This window comes from Mustela lutreola, chromosome 2, assembly GCF_030435805.1.
Source record: "Mustela lutreola isolate mMusLut2 chromosome 2, mMusLut2.pri, whole genome shotgun sequence".
In the NCBI taxonomy this organism is placed as follows: domain Eukaryota; kingdom Metazoa; phylum Chordata; class Mammalia; order Carnivora; family Mustelidae; genus Mustela; species Mustela lutreola.
The window spans coordinates 67,800,180-67,821,562 of NC_081291.1; the positions used below are offsets into that span (position 1 = coordinate 67,800,180).

Below are 21,383 nucleotides of genomic sequence, written 5' to 3' on the forward strand. Positions count from 1 at the left end.
AACAGGCTGAAAGGAAGGGGTTGGACAGGGAACTGTGGCTGCCAAGTTCTTGCAGCAGAGACCCTTGGAATCCAGGGCAAACGGTGGTGGGCAGCTGGGGGGACAGGTCACAGCTCATCAAGGATAAAGGTGGTACTTTTTCTGGCCTCTCGTGGGCTCTGGGAAGGAACAGACTGTTCTAGGTTTTTAACTGCTGAATGCAACTAGGACAGGGCAGTGACCGACGTCCCCAAGGCTGGTAAGGAAGATCTGGCAGGATAATAAATGGCCCAACACACTCCTGGCCATTCTCCCTCAAAAAGAAACCTGTTCAGTCATTTTGTTCATTTAAATTCTCTAGCTTCTTTTCTCCATGTCTACTTGGATGCACAAGAAAGACTCATTGCTTAGTGCCATGAGCAGTGCTGTGGTACACAGTTCTCCCTGGCCTGCACGACTTATCTTTTTCTAGCTCCAGTTTCAATTTTCTTTCCCCTTAGCATCTAAGACAGAGGCATCTGGGGCCTCTCCTTAGCAGTCCAAGTACTCATGAATGCACTTAGATGCCAATTGCATTCACTAAACATTTGGCGCCTATGAAACATATCTTGTTAAGGTATTCTTAACAAAATCAAGAAATGGGAATTTTACCCATAACATGAAATCACTAAAGAAAAAGTGCAGTGAGGCAAGCCTTTTGGTCATTGGCCAATATCGATCAAGTTTGTGGGAAGACAGGTTTATGAGAGATTGTCTCAAGAATCCCAGGTGAATTCCAGCAGGACCCACCAGAGTTAAGACTTTAGGTTTATGTCAGGGAGAGTGGCTCGCCGTCTGCGTTTTAACAGTTTCCAGGAAAATAAAAAGTATCCATATGGTCATTGAACCCACACATTGTCTAAGGCTTGACCACACAGCCAGAAGCTTCAGGAAATTTCTTAAAGTCTTCAAAATTCTAGATACTAGGTCATTTTGAAAACTGAGGTTTTCTTCTGTTTGTTCCTTTTGAAAGAGCCACCTCTGCAACGGTGGGTGTCTGGTAATTTACTGTCCATCAGGAATTATCAGCAACAGAGACAACTTTAAAAGACGATGGAAAATGTTGTGAAATCACTTCTAAAATTGTGACTCCATTCGGGTCCTTTAGTAAAGGTAAAGAAGAGTGATCTGCTAATGTCCTCCTAATGCCTCGGTTCATGGGTGTTGCTGCTGCTCTCAGAGTGATTTCTTGTGATCCATTTGAGGATCTAGGATTCAGTTTCTTAAAAATAAAAAAAACAACAACCCTGTATTTTCAAAATGCCCTTAATCCGAGGAAGCAAATTGGTAAATCCCTTCAACGAGTGTCCAGGGTCTAAGATCTGGTTGTCTAATTATAGTAATCTGAAACCCTGGTTCTGTTTCAGCTTCTTCTGGATGTCCTACATGTTAGGGATCATGTGAGGATATGGAGAGGAAGGAGGAAAGGAAAGGAGAGAGGGAGTGGGGGAGGGAAGGAAGAAAGGGAGGGAGAGGGAAGGGAGGGGAAGAAAGAGGGAAGGGGGAAGGAAGGAGAGGGAGAGACTAAGACAGATGAAGCACAGAGGTGGAGGTGGGGAGGGGAGCTCAGCTGCGGGTCTCCCTTCTCCCACTGCCTCCTGCGTTAAACCCTGCCAATGTGATTGTGCTGTTCCTGCCGAGCCTTCTGGCTACGGACTCCATAGAACTGGGCATTCTGTGTGGATGCGGATCCACCGTTGATCCCTCCCCCGCCTTTAATTTTTAACTGCCATTTTGGGCAAGGAGACTCCACTTTTCCGTATCAAGACAAAACTCTTAAAATCGCTTTCAGTTAGTCGGCTAGAATATATAGAATCAGGTTGAAAGACTATTGTCGAAGAATCTCCTGTGGGCAGCACGCTCAGACATTTGACCCCAGGCGCCTTTTCAAGATGGTAAATTTTCCGTGTGGGAACCACCTCTGACGTTTTGACCTTGTCAGATCCCAGGACACCCCTAGAGGCCCGTGAATAAGTGATGGTGACCGTGACAATAGTAATTCTGTTGGTCGTAACTTTGGCTTCACTGGGTAGGACCTTGACCTTGGGAATTTGGATAAATTATGTGCACGGCCATACTGGGGTGGGCTTGGTGACTTATGTCGGGACATTACCTTTCTGGGAAGGAGTTGGAAGCAGAGGTATAAAGCCATGTGCCCGGGGCCTGCGTGTTGGGACCCAGAGGAGCAAGGAATTATAAGGGCTGAGCAGAGGACAAGGACAGGGAGAAGACACCCTTACAGGCTCTCCCGGTTACTGCTGAACTACCTACCAGCTGCGGGGGCACCACGTGACTGACAGTGGGGTAAATCAGCACTTCTTAAACTGCCTTGTGCATGAGAATCTTGATAAGGTGTAGGTGCTGATTTAGTGGGTTTGGGAAGGGCCTGAGATGCTGCATTTATAATAAGCTCCCGGGGGATGTTGATGGTCTGCCGAGCACACCTTGTGGAGCAAAAATGAAGACATCTCGTTGTCTCAGTGACCGGAAGCTGGAGACAGGTGGTTACAAGGGTGGTTAACGGAGCAGGTCAAAGATCTCAAGGCAGTTGCTGCCGTCTCCCTCAGGGACCCCAAATGTCTACACCAGATGCCCACTCCAAGGATCACATTGTCGCACTCACATAAATGGCAGGGAAAGTGGAGGGTGGACTGCTGTGGGTGTTCTCCCTTCCTATCGTGGCAGGAACGCTGGCTCTGGGGCTCCTCACACACACCTTCTTCTATCTCATTGGTCAGGATGAGTCCCTCAGCGTGGGGCTGGCTCAGAGTCATTTCGGGGGTAGGTCATTGCTGCCACGTCCTCCTCACTCTTCTCCCCGTGTCCACTGTGGGGTCACAGGGTTGCTTATGAGTCCTCTTTCAAGAGATCTGGGGGGACTGCTGGATGTAGGACAAATACGGGAGACTACAGCTTTCAGGAATCCATAGATAAGAAGTGCCTGACGCTCCCCTACTGTCCTACTACTCTTCCTGTGCTGTCTTATCTATCTCTCTGTCAAGTAAATAAATAAAATCTTAAAAAAAAGAAAATAAACCTTGTTTCCTCCACGTCCCCCTTCAGCTACCACCCTACTTTTATGAACTACACACACACCCTCCCCAAGGTGTCTGTTCGCCCTGTTTGTAGTTTTCCACGTTCGATTCCATCCTGAACTCCAGGTGAGTTCTCATCCCCATACAGTGCCACCCCCACACCCCTTCTCTGTCACAAAGATGGGGCCGCCGCTGGCCCAGCTGCTGGTGGCAGGAATCTCAGTTGCTCTGGAGCCCCTTTTTTTACTTTCTCCATTCACAACTTCTCTTTGCCTTAGGATGACACTTCTCACCTCCATTCCTCCACTCGAGACCAAGCCACAACCATCTCCTGCTGGGACAATGGCAGTGGCCTCCTCACTGGTCCTCCCTCTTCCTCTAAAGGTCATCTTCCTCCCAGGAGCCTGAGTGATCTCCGAATATAAATCAGACCCTATAACTCCTGTGTTCAGAGTCATCACTGGCTTTCTGTCACACTCAGGATAAAAGCCAGGTTCATTTCTCCAAGGTCCTGCATGATGTGGCCTCTGGCTTCTTCTCAGAGCTCTACTTTGTCTGCTTACCCCTTTATCCACTCCATTCCTGCCCCTACTTGCATGCCCCTGGACCTTTGCACTTGCGATTTCCTCTACCTGAAAAGCTTTTCCCTAGGATTTGAATATGGCTCACCCTTGATTTTTTTAAATTTTATTTTTTTAATACATTTATAATGTATTATTAACCCCAGGGGTACAGGTCTGTGAATCACCAGGTTTATACACTTCACAGCCATAGCACATACCCTCCCCAATGTCCATAACCCCACCCTCACCCTTGATTTTTTTCAGATATTACTTTCTCAGCGAGTCCTGCCTTAACCACTCCATTTAAAATAGCAACTCCTGCTGCTGTCAGTTTTAGCACTGTCCAGTCGAACTTTCTGTGATCATGGAAATATCCTGTCTCTGCACTGCCCAGTACAATGGCCACTACTATGCGGACACCTAAAATGTACCTTGGGTGTCTGAGGAACTGAACTTTAAATTTTGTTTAAAATAACCACATGTGGTTATGGGAAACTATACCAGACAACACAGCCTTTATTTCACTTTTTCTTTTCTTACCACACTTATCACTGCAGGACTTTACATATTCGTTTGAATATTATTTATTAAGAGAAAGAAGGTTTTATAAGAGCAAGGACTTTACCTGCCTGTTTTATTCACTATTCCTAGTACTTAGAACGATACCTGCCAAACCATAGGCATCTAAATATTTGCTGGGTAAATATCAGATGTTAATTAGCTAGAAAAGTACTGGGGTGAAGGCTTGTCATTGGCCTGTCACGACAGGTCCCAGGGAAGACTTTGTTTCAGCTGGTGCTTTCAATCATTGTTTTGTCTTAGGGTGTCTTTTGCTGTCGAAACGTAAGTTGATTCTAGGCATTGGTATTTCAGTGTGAGTTGGTTTCTAAGATCATAAAGCCCTCATAGCCAGTTGCAAATGGAACCGTGGAGGGAAAAGGCCAGAAGGACCATGATGGATCAAGTAAGGTGTAGGCTTAACCACATCTGAATTTGGAGGGGGGGGAGGGCGGGATGGGGGGGTTGCCTACTGTTTGGTGTATACTCTGCTGCCATCTTCTGTTCAGAGATGAACATTGCAAGATCAGATTTAAATTGAGGTACCATTGAAGGACAGGAAGTTGTTAATTGTTCAGAAAAATAAAGACTCCTCTTGAAGTTTTGGGGCCCTCCAGGTGTTGTATGGGTGCTTATGTGAATAACAGAGACCACCGGATTCAAATCGGGAACTGGTGTGCCTGGAAAAGGGGGTGATGGATGCAGACGGCTCAGCAGTCTTAACAGTGCCGTGTGAATGCATCTCTAACACCCTTGCAGTTGGCGGGCAGCTGAAAACAGAGCCTCAGAAGGAACATGACCCAGAGCAGTGAGTAACAATGGGCCAGAAAATAGAGAAATAGACATGTGGGTGAGAAAGTTCAGATGTGCGCACGGGGGCTGTGGGCGGGCCCTAGCCAAACCTGGCCCATGAAGGTGTAGGGGAGGAAAACAACCCTTTTGTCTCCACCATCCTGGATTCTTGGGCAGGACCCTGGAAATTAAGTCGACAAAAGACAGACTAATAAGAGAAACACAGACGGAGGGCATGAACACAGCACACACACATGGGAGGAACTCTGGGATGGAAACTCAAACAGTAGTTTGAATTTGGGGCTTAAAAAAACAATAAATTTTTAGAGAAGTGACAAGATAAAGGGAAAAGGGTTTCTAGACTTTTAGGGGCAGCAAATTGTGGCAAGTAAAATAATGGGAAAACGAGTGGAAAATTGGAGTTGTTTAATAATCAGTATTTCAAAGTGGCCTAATTTGGGGTGGCATGTTCTGATCCCCTACAAAGACTTTTTGAGGAAGGGGCACCAGAATGGTACCCTGGGTGTAGTCCCACTGGCTGTCTTTATGGCAACCCAGTGTTCCATCCACTGAAAGGCCTGAGGTCCACTGTCCTGATCAAATCACACGTGGCATGTAGTGTTCATTTCTGGGCACTCTTTGTTAAAAGAGGCATCGATGAAACGGAGATCATCTAGAACCTGGCCATGCATCAACCTGGGGTCTTGTCGACATGTAGGTTCTGGTTCAGTGGGTCTGGGCAGCCTAGATCTCTAACCGGCTCCCAGGCAATGTTGGTGCTTTTGGATCAGGCAGCGAACTTAGTGTAGGAAGGAGCGAGAAAGGAGCGGTGATCAGAAGATTAGGTCTTATCAGGATCAATTGGTGGATCCTCAGATGTGAAGTTAGAGACACCAGAGATGACCTGGGGATCATGAGTGTGTCTTTCTTCAGTACCCTCCCAGAGGGCGGACTTGGACAACCGTGTAGGGGGTGGGATTTGGAATCAACATAGGGGTGAAACTCCTCACACGTTAAACTGGCCACAAATGGGATGAGCTGCTGGATGAAGTTGTGGGATCTCTCCCATGTTGGGATTTCAATCAGAGGTGAACAGTCTTTGGTGGGAGGGTGTTTTACACAAATTCCTGTCTGGGAGGAAAAGCTGATGGTTTCAGAAGTCCCATAGATGGTAGGAGGAAGAGTTATCCTGGGAGGATGTCACTGATTTAATTTCACGATTAAGAGAGAAATTACTCTGTTGCCATGAATGGAAAGTGTCTGTTGAAACAAAATGAAACAAAACTGACACAGTCAGTGCAGGACCTTAAATGCAACTAAGCTGCTCATGTAGATGAAGTAGATGAGAGACCTTGAGTCGTGCTGATGGCCCCGAAGGATGTGACGTCCCTACTGTGAGCAGAAGCTGGAGACTGCAGAAATGAAAACACCGGTGGTCTCCAGCCACTTTCTGGAAGGGAAAAACAACTCCCCAGAGCTCAGCCAGCCCCGGGGCTGAGTGTCTGCTGTGTGGGGTGATGTGGGGATGATCCTGATACACAGGAGCAAGATGAAACCCTGAAGAGAACAAAAGGCAGGATAATAGGGAATAATGTAAACACGGCTTTGGTGTTTGGAAATGCATGCATTAGCATCTGGACAGTAAACCTAAAAAAAAGTGCAAAACAAGAGACCGAGTACCCGCCAGGTTGAATCTGCTGGTCTTTCAGTGGAGCCAGGGTTTGGAGTTAGGGGGTTTCTCTGAGGAAAGGACTAGCTTGTTCCTTCTCATGGGAGCATATTTTATTTTGGTGTATCAAGGCTGCCAGATGCTTTTCCCGCTGATCATTTGGTTGGGAGAATGCAAATATTGGTGGGGGACACATTTTTTCAGCAATTACCTAGCAAATGTGGTTAACATAGATGGTCTAGCTGGAAACTCGAGGCACCACACCACTATTTTCTGTACTTCCCTTCCAAACCCAATTTTCTAGTCTAAGTTATTCTCATCATTACCTCTCTGTCTCGTTCTGGGCTCTGTCTGTCTTGCTGTGCAGACCACAGCCGGATCGCACTTTTGTCTGCATCTGTGACTTTCCCTCCAGTTAGGTTAATTAGGGAGACATCAATTGGGTTGCCCTGTAACTCAAGACTCTGTAATTAAGACACATTCTATTTCCAGAGATGTAAGCTGACTGGCAGGATCCAAAGCAAGTGCAGAGAACTTTCTCTTGTATGGAGAAACCGGGGAGTTCCTGCACTGCAATTTTGGGTGTCGCTGTACCCATGGCTCTATTGGGGTCTTCCTATTGCCCTCGGCCCCCTTAAAGGCACTGCTAGGAACATTGGGAACCTTTTCCCGTTCCACTAGAGATGTGAGAGCATCTACCTGCAGACAAGTTGATAATTTCTCCTATAGGTGGTCCCAAGGAGCCTCTCTCCTGGGTGCTGTCAGCTAGCGTTGTCCCTGTTTAATTGTAGCTCAGTAATTAATGGCTCTGCTCACTTTTGCCGGGAGCATTCAGCTTCTGTGATGAGATGCAGGGCAGGCAAGAGTTGGGAGGGGAGTGGGACTTTCACAGCAGAGGATGGACCAGTGCCCTGCCCATATGGGGGCCTTCAGTTTGGGTAAGGAAGATTATCAAGAGCAACCTGCCATACTTCTCATTTTGTCTAAAGTCAGTTCTGATCTTTCCGATCCTCCTTTTCGGAGGCTAAAATAATAGGGTTGGGCACCTGGGTGGCTCAGTGGGTTAAGCCGCTGCCTTTGGCTCAGGTCATGATCTCGGGGTCCTGGGATTGAGTCCCGCATTGGGCTCTCTGCTCAGCAGGGAGCCTGTCCCTCCTCTCTCTCTCTCTCTCTCTCTCTCTCTCTGCTTACTTGTGATCTCCCTCTGTCAAATGAATAAGTAAAATCTTTAAAAAAAATAATAATAGGGTTTACTTAACATTTCTGTCTTGCTTCATAGGTGCTGGGTGCTGTTTATCTCACCTTACAAATATTAATTCATTAAATTCTTACCACACATCTCATCTGCATCTCACTTTACAGATGAGGAAGTAGAGGCATAGAGAGGACTTCTTAGCCAGTTACACCAGCAAATGTAACTACTCAGCCAGTTATACCAGTAAATGGTGAGCTGGAGTCTGCTGGTGGTGGGTCTTTAAAGTCTGTGCTTGTAACTGGTACGTGTTACCGAATCTTCCCGCAAAAGATTATTTCAGTGCGGGACATGAGGAAGCCACCCAGAGTCCCCCTCCAGCAGAGCCAGTGGCAGGTGGGTCTGGGGCAGACCTGTGCCGGGAAGGGGCAGAGCCAGTCACCTCAACCTTGATTTTACGGATTTGTTACCCAAAGGGCTTTTGCCATCAATCCCGCAGGTGGTGCTAGGTTTGGGAGGGGTCCCTCCAGGGGGGAGCTTGGCTCTCTGTTCCTGGGAGCAATTCTGCTGCATGGCCAGGATGCCCAGGGCACTGGCTGGCTGTCTGGGTTTCAAGACAGTCATAGGAGCTGTAATTACTTTTTTGTAAGCGGAAAATAAAAGTTTTGTTGAGAACATGCCTTGGGAAAAAACCCCAAGTGTAAATTTACTTAATCTCATATTTAACAAAATGTATGTTTTAATTAAAACCTTGCATTAATTTCTCCCCCCTCCCAGCTTTACTGGGGTGTGATTGACAAATAAAGTTGTGATATATTTCAAATGTACACCAAGATGATCCAATACGTGTGTCCATTGTGGAAGGATTTCCACACTCTGGTCAACTTCCACGTCCTTCACCTCATAGAGCTGCCTTGTTTTTTGTGACTTTTTTCTCATAAGGATGTTTAAGATCTCTCTTGGCAGATTTCAAGTACACAATGTAGAATGATTAACTACAGTCACCATGTTGTACCTTGGATTCCCAGAACGTATTCGTCTTAGAACTAAATGTTGATCCCCTTGGATCACCAGCTTTCCCCAGTCCCTGGCGACCACCGTTCTACTCTCTGTTTCTTGGATTTGGACTTTTCTCTGTTTGTTTTTTTTAAGATTCCACTCTTCTCTCTGCCCTCTATGGATAAATTCCGCTCTGGGCCTGAGACCTTGACAGCCCCCAGCTTTGTCCTTTCTGTTGGGAGGAAAGGTGCCAGGCAGGATGTGACAACAGGTTTCGTGTGGGCTGCACCTTTCCCAAGAGGCAGATGACAGGGGGGAGGAAAAGATGCCACACTTGCAGAATCCACCATTCAAAGCTCCCTGCTGGATATCTCGTGGGCTGCTTTCTGTGAACATGAGATCAGAATGATGGGTGGCAAGACTGCTAAAGGGGCTTGCAACGCCTTCCCCGTAGGGAACCAGCATCTTCCTGGCTTGCACAGACCAGGTACCAGGAGTGGCTGTCTGGCACTGGTGGAGAGCAGGGGTCCGCCGCTGGGGCCCAGAACTGCTTCAGCCAGAGAGCTGGAAGCAGGCAGGTATCGCTGGGCTGTGCTTTGCTTCCTGCCTCCCAGGAATGAGGGGCATTGGAACCCTTTGGCTTGTGCCTTTATTTCTTGCTGTCCTGAGACTTGGCCAAGGTGAGACTCCTAGGGGGATGGCTGCTGCTCTGAGTCTTAACTCTCTCTGAGGTTGGGAGGTCAGACCGCCCATGGGTCACCCTTCTACCATACTTGTTTGGGTACCAACTAGCGCTGAAGAAGGTTGGAATTTTTTGCGGCCGATGATTTAACCTTTCCCTGGAGTGGAAAACCGCCTGCGTAGCATGGAAGAAACCAATATATCCTTAACTAACTGCAAAATATGCTAGGTTTGCTCCCTTGCTGTTCGTTTTTATGTGAAATATAACGTTTCTTTACTTTTATCATGTCTTGCATGGTGGTGTAAGTACCTGCTAGGCTCACCTCTTGAGATTTCTTTCCTTTAGGGAAGACCCACCACATCCTAACACATCATCCAGCAGGTAGATACCTTGAGGGTGATGGGGACAGGGCACACTAACTGGGCCGTGGGAACTGGTTTACCAACAAGCAGAAAGCCAGTCACTGGGATTTGTTTGAAAGAATGAGATTTGGGTGGGATCCATTCTTTTTTTTTTTTTTTTTTTAATTTTAAGATTATTTATTTATTTATTTGACAGAGATCACAAGTGGGCAGAGAGGCAGGCAGAGGGGGATGGGCAGGAAGCAGGCTCCCTGCTGAGCAGAGAGCCCAATGCGGGGCTCAATCCCAGGACCCTGAGATCATGACCTGAGCCGAAGGCAGAGGCTTTAACCCACTGAGCCACCCAGGTGCCCTTGGTGGGATCCATTTTGACGGTGACCAAGGAGGACAGGGGTTCTCCGTCTTCATTTCAGAGTGAGGGTAGCTGTCTTTTTGGTGCTCTAAAAATGGCTGATTTTCCCTTTCTCTAAAACTTGGGGGAAATGGGGTCTAAAGAATCAGAGCTAATGTCTTTCACCTTCATGCAAAAACATCGGCAGAACCCTGTCTGTCAGTTCTCATGTACAGCAGTCAATCTTGGTTCGGTAGCACTGGTTCCATTGTAGGTGCAAACAAGGACAACTACCTCATCCTGGCTTGCCTGAGGCTATCCTAGTTGTTTGTTTTTATTTTTGTGTGGTTTTTTTTTTTTTTGCCTCTTTTAAGGTTTTATTTATTTGAGAGTGGGGGAGAGGCAGAGGGAGAAGAGAATGTCAAGCAGACTCCCCGATGAGCTCAGAGCCTGACACTGGACCTGATCCCATGACCCTGAGATCATGATCTGAGCTGAAATCAAGAGGGAGATGCTTAATGGACTGAGCAACCCAGGCCCCCAGAGATTGTCCTAGTTTTAAAAATGATAATCTCACATTCTGGGAGCCCTCCAGTCCCTGGTGGCCTGGGACTGTTGGTTACCTTAGATAAGGACTTTGCAGGGTAGATTATGGACCTTGATTGAAACTCCTGACAGAAGCCTTATTGCTGAATATTATCACCTCCCTCCTTTTTAAAAGGAGGCTTAGATGAATAAAGACATCTGTCCAAGACCATCCAGAGGCAACTCTTAGATTTGGAAATAAAGACCCCTGGTCTGTTTGGTCCTTAATGCCTCCCCCAGCCCCCAAATTAGGGTCTATACCTAGTGTTTCTCCACTGATTGTTTACTTTGTCCTTTTAATTCCTAGTTCTTTCCCCTTCTTTTTTTTCTTCTGCCCAATTTCGTATCCCCCAGAGGCATTCTTGAGACCTCACTAATGTTAGTCAGTTCTCAAAATATCATCGATCCTTGTTCTAATTCAGTGGTGCCCGATAGAAGTTTCTGTGATGGTGGAAATGTTCTGCTCAATAAGGTACCCATTAACCATCAATGGCTCTTGAGCACCTGAAATGTGGCTAGTGCCTCTGAGAACCTAAATGTTTAATTTGATACAAATTTTAATACCCATCTGTGGCCATAGGGCACTTCTGCAGTGGACAACACAGCGAGTCTAACTCATTGGTGTTTTACTTGAAAATGTGAGAATCCATCACTGAAATCAGGTTGGGTTTATCAACTACAAGCTCGAGGAGGTTTATCTCTTTGCTTATCCTGACCTTGCATGCTTGTTGTCTCATTAGTTTTTCTTCTTTGTTCTCATCACAATTTTGGTGATTTGGAGATTTTGTTTTTTTACAGGTTCAGCGAAACGAGGACAAATCTACCACCTTGAAACTGGCTGATTTTGGCCTCGCAAAGCATGTGGTGAGACCTATATTTACTGTGTGTGGGACTCCGACTTACGTAGCTCCTGAAATTCTTTCTGAGAAAGGTAGGCGTTATACCTTGCTCCATCGGATCTGGCTCACTTACTAGCAAATGTCTTATTTTTACAATTTGGTATTTTGTATTTCTCAATATGGAGCAGTCAAAAATCTCAGAGTTGGCACCAGGCTTCCACTTGAATTTTAATGGGACTATTTGAAGAAGATCTTGACCAAAGCATGTGGACATTTTTCTCATCTGGGCTGCCCTTACAGAGGAGGGAGTGTGTGTGTGTGTGTGTGTGTGTGTGTGTGTGTGTGTGTGTTGGCAGAAGATTGAGATAAAAGACGGTGGAGAACTACCCAGGGAACTCAAGAAAGCAAGGCCATTTGTGCCACTGACCCATGGCTACCTCTAATGGGAAAAATTTGTAGCAGTTCTTATAGTAATTGGCTTGAAAACTCCTCCACCAACTTTGCATTTAAAGGAACAGGGTGTCCTATTTCAAACCCCATGATTAATATTTATTACCATTTTGTATATTATATGAAGAGCCAGTGAACAGTTTTAGTGACATAGTCTATAAAGTACATAAAAAGGAAACTGTTATTATTATTGTATGGCTCCAAATACTGTTCAGCCTAGGGCCTGAATGACTGTTTAGCCACCGTGGCACTTTGGGAGAAATCAGTGTAGGTGCCATATGTAAGATGGGAAAGCTCTTGGATGGGTTGTGGTGTTGGTGGAGAGAAGGGAGAGAGTATCCCAGCAGCAGAACCATCAGGGAAGGGAAGACAGGGAGACTGGACTATGCATGGAGGTTGGCTGGTAGAGCTGTTGAGAAGACTGATCTCAGTGTGGTAGAGGGAAATTCAGTTGGCTGACTAGGTCGGGTCTGGATTCTCTGCAACTGGGGAGGCTGAACAGAAGAATTTGGACTCAATGTGGCCAGCAGAGTGGCCATGGCAGACAGGAGCATGTTGAGCCATCATAGATATTTTAGTGGAGGCATTGATGCCCTGGGTAGGAGAAGAAGGAAAGCAATAGTCTCCCTGAATGCTGAGGGAAACCACAGCCTTGGGGCTGATACTGACTAAGACAGGCTGCTGGAAAGCTCTTTTGGGGGATGGGGTGGGTGGGTTGAAATGTTAAACACATTGATTTGGTAGAGGTGTGACGATGGACACAGGGAGTTGTCCACTTGGCAGGGAGGTCGGGCCCTGGGCTGAGCGGGTGCTTTTGAGATTCCTCGACTTGGAAATGGCAACCCATGTGGGCGAGAGAGGGAGCGCCTCTTGAAGGGCCGCCAGAGACAGACTCTGGAGGGGGGCCCAGAGCTGGGGATGGAGATGGAGGGACAGTTTAGCAGGGGACGAGGCAGCAGAGAGGCAGGAAGAGGACGAGGAAAGTATGGTGCCACAGAGGTCGAGGAAAGTATGGTGCCACAGAGGTCGAGGGGCGAATTTCAAGATGGGAGGGCGAGCCAAGCTGAGAATGCTTCTGAGTGTGAAAGGCAGGGCAGAGCTGAGGAAAGGCCAGTGACGTTGGCCATAAAGAGGTCAGCAGTGATTTATTTCTATTTTTTTTTTTTTTTTTGCCGATTTATCTTGTCACCATTGCTCTGGGGCTTAATAATGAATACCCAACTTCTCAATTATAGCTGCTGAATGGCTTCCTTCCCCAAAGGTAAAAAGTTAGAACGTGTTTGAAAATGTCCATGTGGCTGTTGCTGGGTTTTGTGAGGATGATTGGGGAGTATCAAAAACCTTGACAGTATATTATGTTCCGCATTCTATTTCTGGAAAGCTCTTTCAAGAATACAGTCAGAGATGTGCTCAAATATTTAATAGATTAGGATGTTCATCACAGAACTATGGTGTAAGAAAGTTAGTAAACACTTAGACTACAACATAAAGGATTCATTATATAAAGGACATACTGACAGTTATTAGAAATCATAATTTTGAAGAATTTTTAAAATATTCTTTATAGGAAATTCCTGTATAGGAAATGCCATGACGTATTAAGTGGATGAAATAGAGTATAAAATATGTCCAATGTGATCCTAATTTTGTTACAGGAAGTATCAGTGTGTGTGCGTGTGTGTTTGTGTGTGTGTGTGCACTCGTGGGGATATAGCTAGTAATGTCAGGCTTTTTATAATCATAGGAGAGCGCCAGTAAAAATATTTTTTCAGTGCGAGAAGACAACGAATGACTAGGACAGAGAAGCTGCTGGGGTAGACCAGGGCTTCTCGAACTATCTCTGGTGAAGGTTTTAAAACTTCTAATATAGTGTGGACCCACATGAAGTTCTGCCACACGGGACGAGGTCACCGCTCATGCCACGTGTGACTCATCATGTGCGTTTGACAACCCCTGAACTCTGCCCCATACTCTGTTCAGTGAGACCTGTTCTTGACCATGCAGCTGGATGTCATGGCCATGCCCAGTTGCTATGAGTTTCCAAATATTTACTTATGCTTTTTCTATCCCAGACCAGAAATAAAGGATTACAAACTGGCAGTTGTCTGAGGACCAAGCTTTGGGTAACACTGGTGTCGATCCCCCACTTGTAGGTGTTGGCAGCCAAATGCCCCCATGTGTTTATTATTTTTTTTATTGTGTTACGTTAGTCATCATACAGTATATCATTAGTTTTTGATGCAGTGTTCCATGATTCATTGTTTGTGTATAAAATCCAGTGCTCATTGTAATATGAGCCCTACTTAATACCCATCATGGGCCACCCATCCCCCCACCCCCCTCAGTTTATTTCCCAGAGTCTACAGCCTCTCATGGTTCGTCTCCCCCTCTGATTTCCCCCCTTCACTTTTCCTTTGCTTCTCCCAATGTCCTCTGTGTTATTCCTTATGCTCCACAAGTAAGTGAAACTGTATGATCATTGACTCTGCTTGACTTACTTCACTCAGCATAATCTCCTCCAGTCCCATCCATGTTGATGCAAAAGTTGGGTAATCATCCTTTCTGATGGCTGAGTAATATTCCTTTGTACATATGGACCACATCTTCTTTATCCATTCATCTGTTGAAGGGCATCTCGGCTCCAGATAATCAAGTCAAAAAATTGGCAGAAGACATGAACAGACACTTCTCCAATGAAGACATACAAATGGCTATCAGACACATGAAAAAATGTTCATCATCATTAACCATCAGGGAAATTCAAATCAAAACCACATTGAGATACCACCTTACACCAGTTAGAATGGTCAAAATTGACAAGGCAGGAAATAACAAATGCTGGAGAGGATGTGGAGAAAGGGGAACCCTCTTACACTGTTGGTGGGAAGGCAAGCTGGTGCAGCCACTTTGGAAAACAGTATGGTGATTCCTTAAGAAATGAAAAATAGAGCTACCAAATGACCCAGCAATTGCACTATTGGGTATTTACCCCAAAGGTACGGATGTAGTGAAAAGAAGGGTCACCTGTATCCCAATGTTCATAGTGGCAATGTCCACAATTGCCAAGCAGTGGAAAGAGCCGAGATGCCCCCCAATGTGTTTACAAGTGGCTCGCGCTTACTCAAAGCTGTGGTCCTCTGTTATGTAGAACTACAGTTCCCCATGTTTCTCTCCTCCTGTCTGATCCAGCCTGGTCTCAGTTTCCCTTGTGTCTCTGCCTGTCTCACAGGTTATGGACTGGAAGTGGATATGTGGGCCGCCGGCGTGATCCTGTATATCCTACTGTGTGGCTTCCCCCCGTTCCGCAGCCCGGAGAGGGACCAGGATGAGCTCTTTAACATCATCCAGCTGGGCCAATTTGAGTTTCTGGCCCCTTACTGGGACAATATTTCTGATGGTGAGATTGGCTTCCCCAAGCAGGAGACGAGGCGACGTTAGAGCTGGAGCCTGTCTTGGGTTCTGACTGCAGAGCTGTTTTTAGGTCAGCTGCAGAGGGCCCATCTCTGAACTGGGCATGGCGGGGGCTGTCGACCTGTACTTCATCCTTTGTTAACCGTGAGCTTCGTGTAGATTTATTTGTGTAGCACTCTGGGAAACAGGACTTGCTTTGGATTCAGTGAAGTCTGACCCCTGGTTGCAGTCACTGAATATTTTTCTTTAAGGCAATAAAGGGAACTCAGAACTGAGGAATATCAGAAATGGAAACCCTCATTTGGAGAGATCGCAGTCATCTTGTATATAGAAGTGCTGGGAATTGAGCAGATTGGGAATGCATATCTTCCTCTGTGAGCAGCTGGGGGTTGTGGCATGGTATAGTTGGAGCTCAGAGGCTCTGGAAAGGGGGAGTAAAGGTCTTGGTTATCTTCAGTGGAGCAGAGGCTTGCGGGATCTTCCTCCTTTTTGGCCCTTCCAGATGCAGTCTTTCCCCTTTTTTGCTACTGATTTTTTGGTACCACTTTGCTACCCTTGTGAAATCAGGAACTAAATATTCAGGGGTTTTGAGTCTTGGAGTTTTGGGCTTAAAGGTGAATAGGAGTGGTAACTTTATTTTCCCTCAATTTCTCCAACCTTGTAATCTAAGATTAGTTATTGAACTGCGCTTCCCAGCCTCAGTCTCCTTATTTGGGGCTGGGGGACTGAGGCAAGGAAAAAGCTTAACCCCCCTCCCCCTCCTTAAATAAGGTAGGGAGAGGGCTGGTATGCTGCAGGGAGAGAGAGGGTCTTGAGCTGAGCAAGCCAGTGGTGACTTGGGAATTGAAGGTCTAAAAATCATTCTAGAAAGTTATGGTGGCCCGTGCCCTGTGCACTATGGCGTAGAGGGCCCTGCTTCTGTCACACCCACCCCACAGAGGGAGGGAACTCTGGAGCCAAGAACCCAGGGCCTCCCTTCTAGGTCACTTCATCAGAACCCCAGAATTCCCTGCTTGAATGGTGCAGGCCCACTTCTGAGACTGAGGAGACCTCTTTACCCAGACACTTCCCGTAGTGCCTCCGGGGAGCCAAGGAGCCTCTGTTCAGAGGGGTAGAGAGAGCTTGGACCTGTTGGAGGGGTGTCCAGTTGTCCACACCAGTACACGTGAGTCTGAGAATTCCCCGTTTAAACCTGACCCGCTCCCCACTGAGTCTTTTGAGGATCTGGACGGAGTGGTGCTGGTCGGGGTGGGTGCTGGGGTGCTTTGTTTGCACAATTCACCCAGCTGGAAGTGGGTGATGTAGGAGAGATCCAGGGGCTTCCGTGCTTAAGAGGCAGCTGGGCAGTGGTGTAGAGGGAGGGGCTGATGGCTGGGTAAGCTGCCGATCTTGAGCAGGAGTCATCCCCCAAGAGAGGTGTATGTTTTCGTTTTCACCTGATTAAAAAGGAGGCTCAGGGAGCTGGCCAGGGGGAGTCAGCAAGTCACAGAGACGTCGTTCCTCCCCCTTGCCTGCCACCTGGCCCAGCAGTTGCCAGAATCAGTCATGATCTTGGGCAGAAAATGGAATCCACTTTGAATTTGTGCTATTTTTTTACTTAGGTTTCCTTCACATGTTTCTCAATTTTGTTAGTGTGAAGGCATATTTACCAACTTAGGAAGGGGATTGAACAGATTTTATTTAACAGCCCGATGATTGATTTCAGAATGTAAGATATGTAGACATATGGTTTGTGGCCTCCATTTGTTCTCTTGTGAGGGGCGCCATGGATGTCTGGGGTGGGCCTGGACCCCTGACTCTAGAAATGAATGGACACCCTCTAGAGCTGTGCTGTCCCAACACAGTAGCACACCCAGCGCCCCTCCCCCACTACTTACGGCTATTGTGATTTAAATAAGGTCAATACAATAAAAATTCCGTTCCTCAGCCTGGACAGCCATATTTCAGATGCTCAGTGGGTCGTTCAGACATGGAAGGTTCCCAGCATCACAGAAAGTTCTGCGGGACAGCGCCCTCTAGGGCGGGGCGCCCATATGGGTATTTGTGATTCCATTTGCGGAGGGGACAGGCAAAGTCAGAGCCCCGTGCATTTGTTTCATTTTCCCCTCCTTCTTTTCCTCCCACAGCTGCCAAAGATCTGGTGAGCCGGTTGCTGGTGGTAGACCCCAAAAAACGCTACACCGCCCACCAGGTCCTTCAGCACCCCTGGATTGAAACGGTGGGAAAGACTAGCACAGGGAGCCTCCAGAAGGAGGTGCCCCCCAGCAGCGAGGGCCACGTCCGGAGCCAGCACAAGCGGTCAGCTGAGCAAGCCTCCTAGTCTCCGCCTTGGGTGCTATGCAGTCCCCCTCCTCCAGGGACAGAGACCGAGACAGAAATCCAGGACGCAGACGCCAGGAGGGCTTCTGCCGGTGGTTGGAGAATCAGGGGAAGAAGAGATGCTTAGTATATTTTAAAGCGTATTTTAAAAAGTAAACTTGAGTCTTTATGTTAAATGTTGTACTGTATTTTTAGATTTGTATATTTGAAGACTTTAATACATTTTTCCGGGGGTGGGGGGCGATAAGACGTCAGCAAGGACTTTTTGGTAACGATGCTGTGTTTTGCTTTCTCCTTGTAATCAAGTTCATGGCAAACAATATGAGTGGTGCTTACCAGGATCTAAACTCCCCCTGGGAGGATAAACAAGGTGAATTATGGTCTCTCTGTATTAATAAAATGTGCTCTAACTGACAGAAGCGGGTTGTATTCTGATGACTTCTTACTGCTGGTGAGGGGAACCAGGGAAGGTGAGTTTCGACATGCTTCCTAAAACCAATACGACTATATCTAAATGTTGTGACGGACACTTGATTAAGAGGCAGGACCTGTTTATTTGGGATGTGCTGATCTTGCTGTCCAGCATTTACTGAAAATCTCCTCTGGTGCTCGCAGAAAAATGGAAAGGAGAATTCATTGATTTATTCTTGCCCTACAACATTCCTTTATACTGTTTTTCAGCCGATTATCCCCGAGCCGGAGTCATTTCCACCTGAAGTTAGGCACTCAGGCTGTGGCTGTGTTAACGTTTTCCGACCACCAGGGAGTCATTTAGCGCATTAATATGTCAGCAGTGCCGTAAATGGATTATACTCAGGCTCCACGTTGCTCAGAGAGTTCAGGCACAGTCTTACCTGCAGGGCAGACACACGGAGGATGCATGTTCTCTGATTCATTCCAGATTTCTGTATGGAAATGTTGCTCTTTTCAGATGACTCGGGGGTATGCATGAGCTGGAAGCAAAACGTAATCCCGCTATTTCCCAAATTGACCTTTCTGGGTTATATATGTAACCCAGCCAGTGGGACACAGAACCAGCCCACCAGCGTGGGCTTCTCACTCCACCACCTCCTCCCTAATGGTTTTGGAGTCATCTGGGCAGAGGAACGCATCAGGAAACTGGGAAGAGCGAGAGAAGAGTGTTTAGCGTAAGGAATTCTTTAAGCGGGCATTGGAACATTGCAAAAGTGCACCAGGGGCTCCGAAGTGATCTGCCAACTCTAACGGCAGGAAATGGCTTCCAATCTGAGCTGGGGAGCCAAAGGAAGAGGCTGGGTGATTAGAACCTGGAAACTTGGAGGAGAAACCAATTGTAGTGGATGCCGAGTGTGCCACCCTGACCGCTTTTGAACATGAAAGGAAGAGGATCCCGGGGTAGCAGCCCTCAGCAGTAACTATCTACAGGCCTCAATTTCAGCTGAAAGAGTCGCCTCCCCTGGGGTCACACCCCCTTCCTGCGGCAGGCTGTGTCCAGTGACTTGTCCGCGCAGGGAAGGAAGGCTTGACCTCCTGGCCCCCGGTGGAAGACAACACCGAAGATCCAACCCAGCCTCAACATCCCAGTATCCGCCTCGCCCAGTCTTGCTTCTTTCTGTTGTCAGAGATGACCAGCTAGAGACCACTTCCTAAGAAAACTTCTGCATGCTAATCTCCATGTCACAGTGGGCCTCCCAGGAGACAGATCCTGTGACCCCCTCTGGAAATGTGGGACTGCTGCAAAGTGGCAACAGCTGGTGTTTTTTCCTCAGGAGCTCTGAGAAGGGAGCTGGAGCCCACACACCAGAGGAGAGGGTGCTTGCCCAGTGGACTCCTATTCTGCAAATGTGGAGAAAGGCTGGAAGCTGGAACCAGTTGCTACTAGAATGTCACCAAAGGCACTAAATCCAAATGAGAATTTTCAGTCCATGTTAGCATCATTTGATTCTCTTGACCACTCTCTCTGAGCCATTTCTCCTGTTGGCCTCTGTGATGCCATGTTTTTCTGGCTTTCTTCCTGCATCTCTGTCTTCTCCTTCGGGTCTCTTGTATAGATAGGTTCAGTCTTCTTCCAGTTGCTAAAGGTTGTTTTGTCATTAGTCACTAGGGAAATGCAAATTAAAACCATGGTGAAATGATTCCAGACACATATTAGAATGGCTACAATGAAAAGACTGACCATACCAAGTGTTGGTGAGGAGCTGGAGCAACTGGAACTCTTGATTATTGCCGGTGGGGATGTTCAATAATCTCCCCCCTCTGGAGAACAATTTGGCAGTTCCTTTAAAAGTTAACCGAATGCTGAGTGTATGATCCAGCCATTCCACCCCTAAGCATTTACAAGAGAAATTATAGTGTATGTCCACACCAAGACTTATACACAGATATTCATAGGTGCTATGTTTGTAGTAGCTCAAAAGTGGAAGCAGTCTGAATGTCCTTACATTGACGATGTACAAACAAATTGTGGTGCGTCCGTACAATGAATACAATTCAGCAATAACAAGGAATAAACTCTTGATACAAGAGACAACATGGACAATATGAAAGGAGAAAAAACAAAAAGAAAAGTAATTAGAGGGAAGGAAAGAAGTCAGACCAAAGCAGATTACATTCTGTGTGATGTCATCTACCTACAATTCTAGAAAGTGAGAACTAATCCTAGCAACAGAGCAGATCAGGGATTGCCTGGGGACAGGAGGGAGGGAGGGGTTACGAAGGAACACCAGGCAACTTTGGAGGCAAGGGGTATGCTCATTATCTTGAATGTAGTAATAGATCTGTGGGTGTATACATGTCAAAACTTATCAAATTATACACTTTCAATATGTGCTGTGTACTGTGTGTCACTTATACTTCAATAAAGCTGTTAAAAAAATATAGTTGTAGTTCCTTCAAGACCAGTCCTAAACCCTATTCCTTCCTCCCACACTCTCCCTTTACCTGTACCTGCTATCGATTTGCAGATGGTCCTCACCTTCCCTCCTCCCAGTATGTCTCTAGCCAAGGCTCCTCCTCTTGGCTCAGACCGTCCATCCAGCTGGCCACATGACGCATCCACATGTGGGCATACATTCCTCCAGACCAGATCATCACCTCCCATCTGGCCCTTCTCCTTTGCTCCCTATGGCACGGAATGTGTCTGCTGAGCAAGTTCAAAACACAGGCACCCTTTTATAGTTTGCTTTCCTGGGAAATTGTGAGTTTCTCATATACAGTTAGTATGAGCAGGAGGCCACTGCTTCCAGAGACCTTCCCCGGTCCTTCCAGACTCTCTTGATGGCGTCCCTGCATACCTGGAATGGACCTCCTAATTCCTGGCTGCCCAGACTGAGGCGAACTCCAGGGGACCAGGGTACAGAATGGCTTTGGGTCCAGGGCTTCCTCAGCGGGTGGACCCTGGTGACTTTGGTGGTGTGATATAATCCAGGGATCAGTAACTCAGAGAGGGGTTATAGACTCAACTGTGGTTTCCTTTTTTCCAAGGAGGAGATTAGAACTAGTTCCAGCATACGAGCAAGGCTCTTAGGGCCTGTGTGAACATCAGGTCTCCAGCCCTGTAGCTGGGCTGTGGGGTGGAGGAAAGTTCCAGCAGGTGGCAC

The 21,383-nt window shown here is 46.9% G+C and overlaps 1 protein-coding gene across 1 annotated transcript in view; it reads left to right on the forward strand.

Annotated features, from left to right (window-relative positions):
- Nucleotides 1-20,642, forward strand: part of DCLK3 (doublecortin like kinase 3) — a 46,356-nt gene extending 25,714 nt beyond the window's left edge. The window contains exons 3-5 of the mRNA XM_059162149.1: nt 11,585-11,717; nt 15,305-15,472; nt 17,613-20,642. Coding sequence (XP_059018132.1) covers nt 11,585-11,717; nt 15,305-15,472; nt 17,613-17,806 — 495 coding nt within the window. The 3' untranslated portion in view covers nt 17,807-20,642. The remainder of the gene's footprint in view (nt 1-11,584; nt 11,718-15,304; nt 15,473-17,612) is intronic.
- Nucleotides 20,643-21,383: the final 741 nt, after the last annotated feature.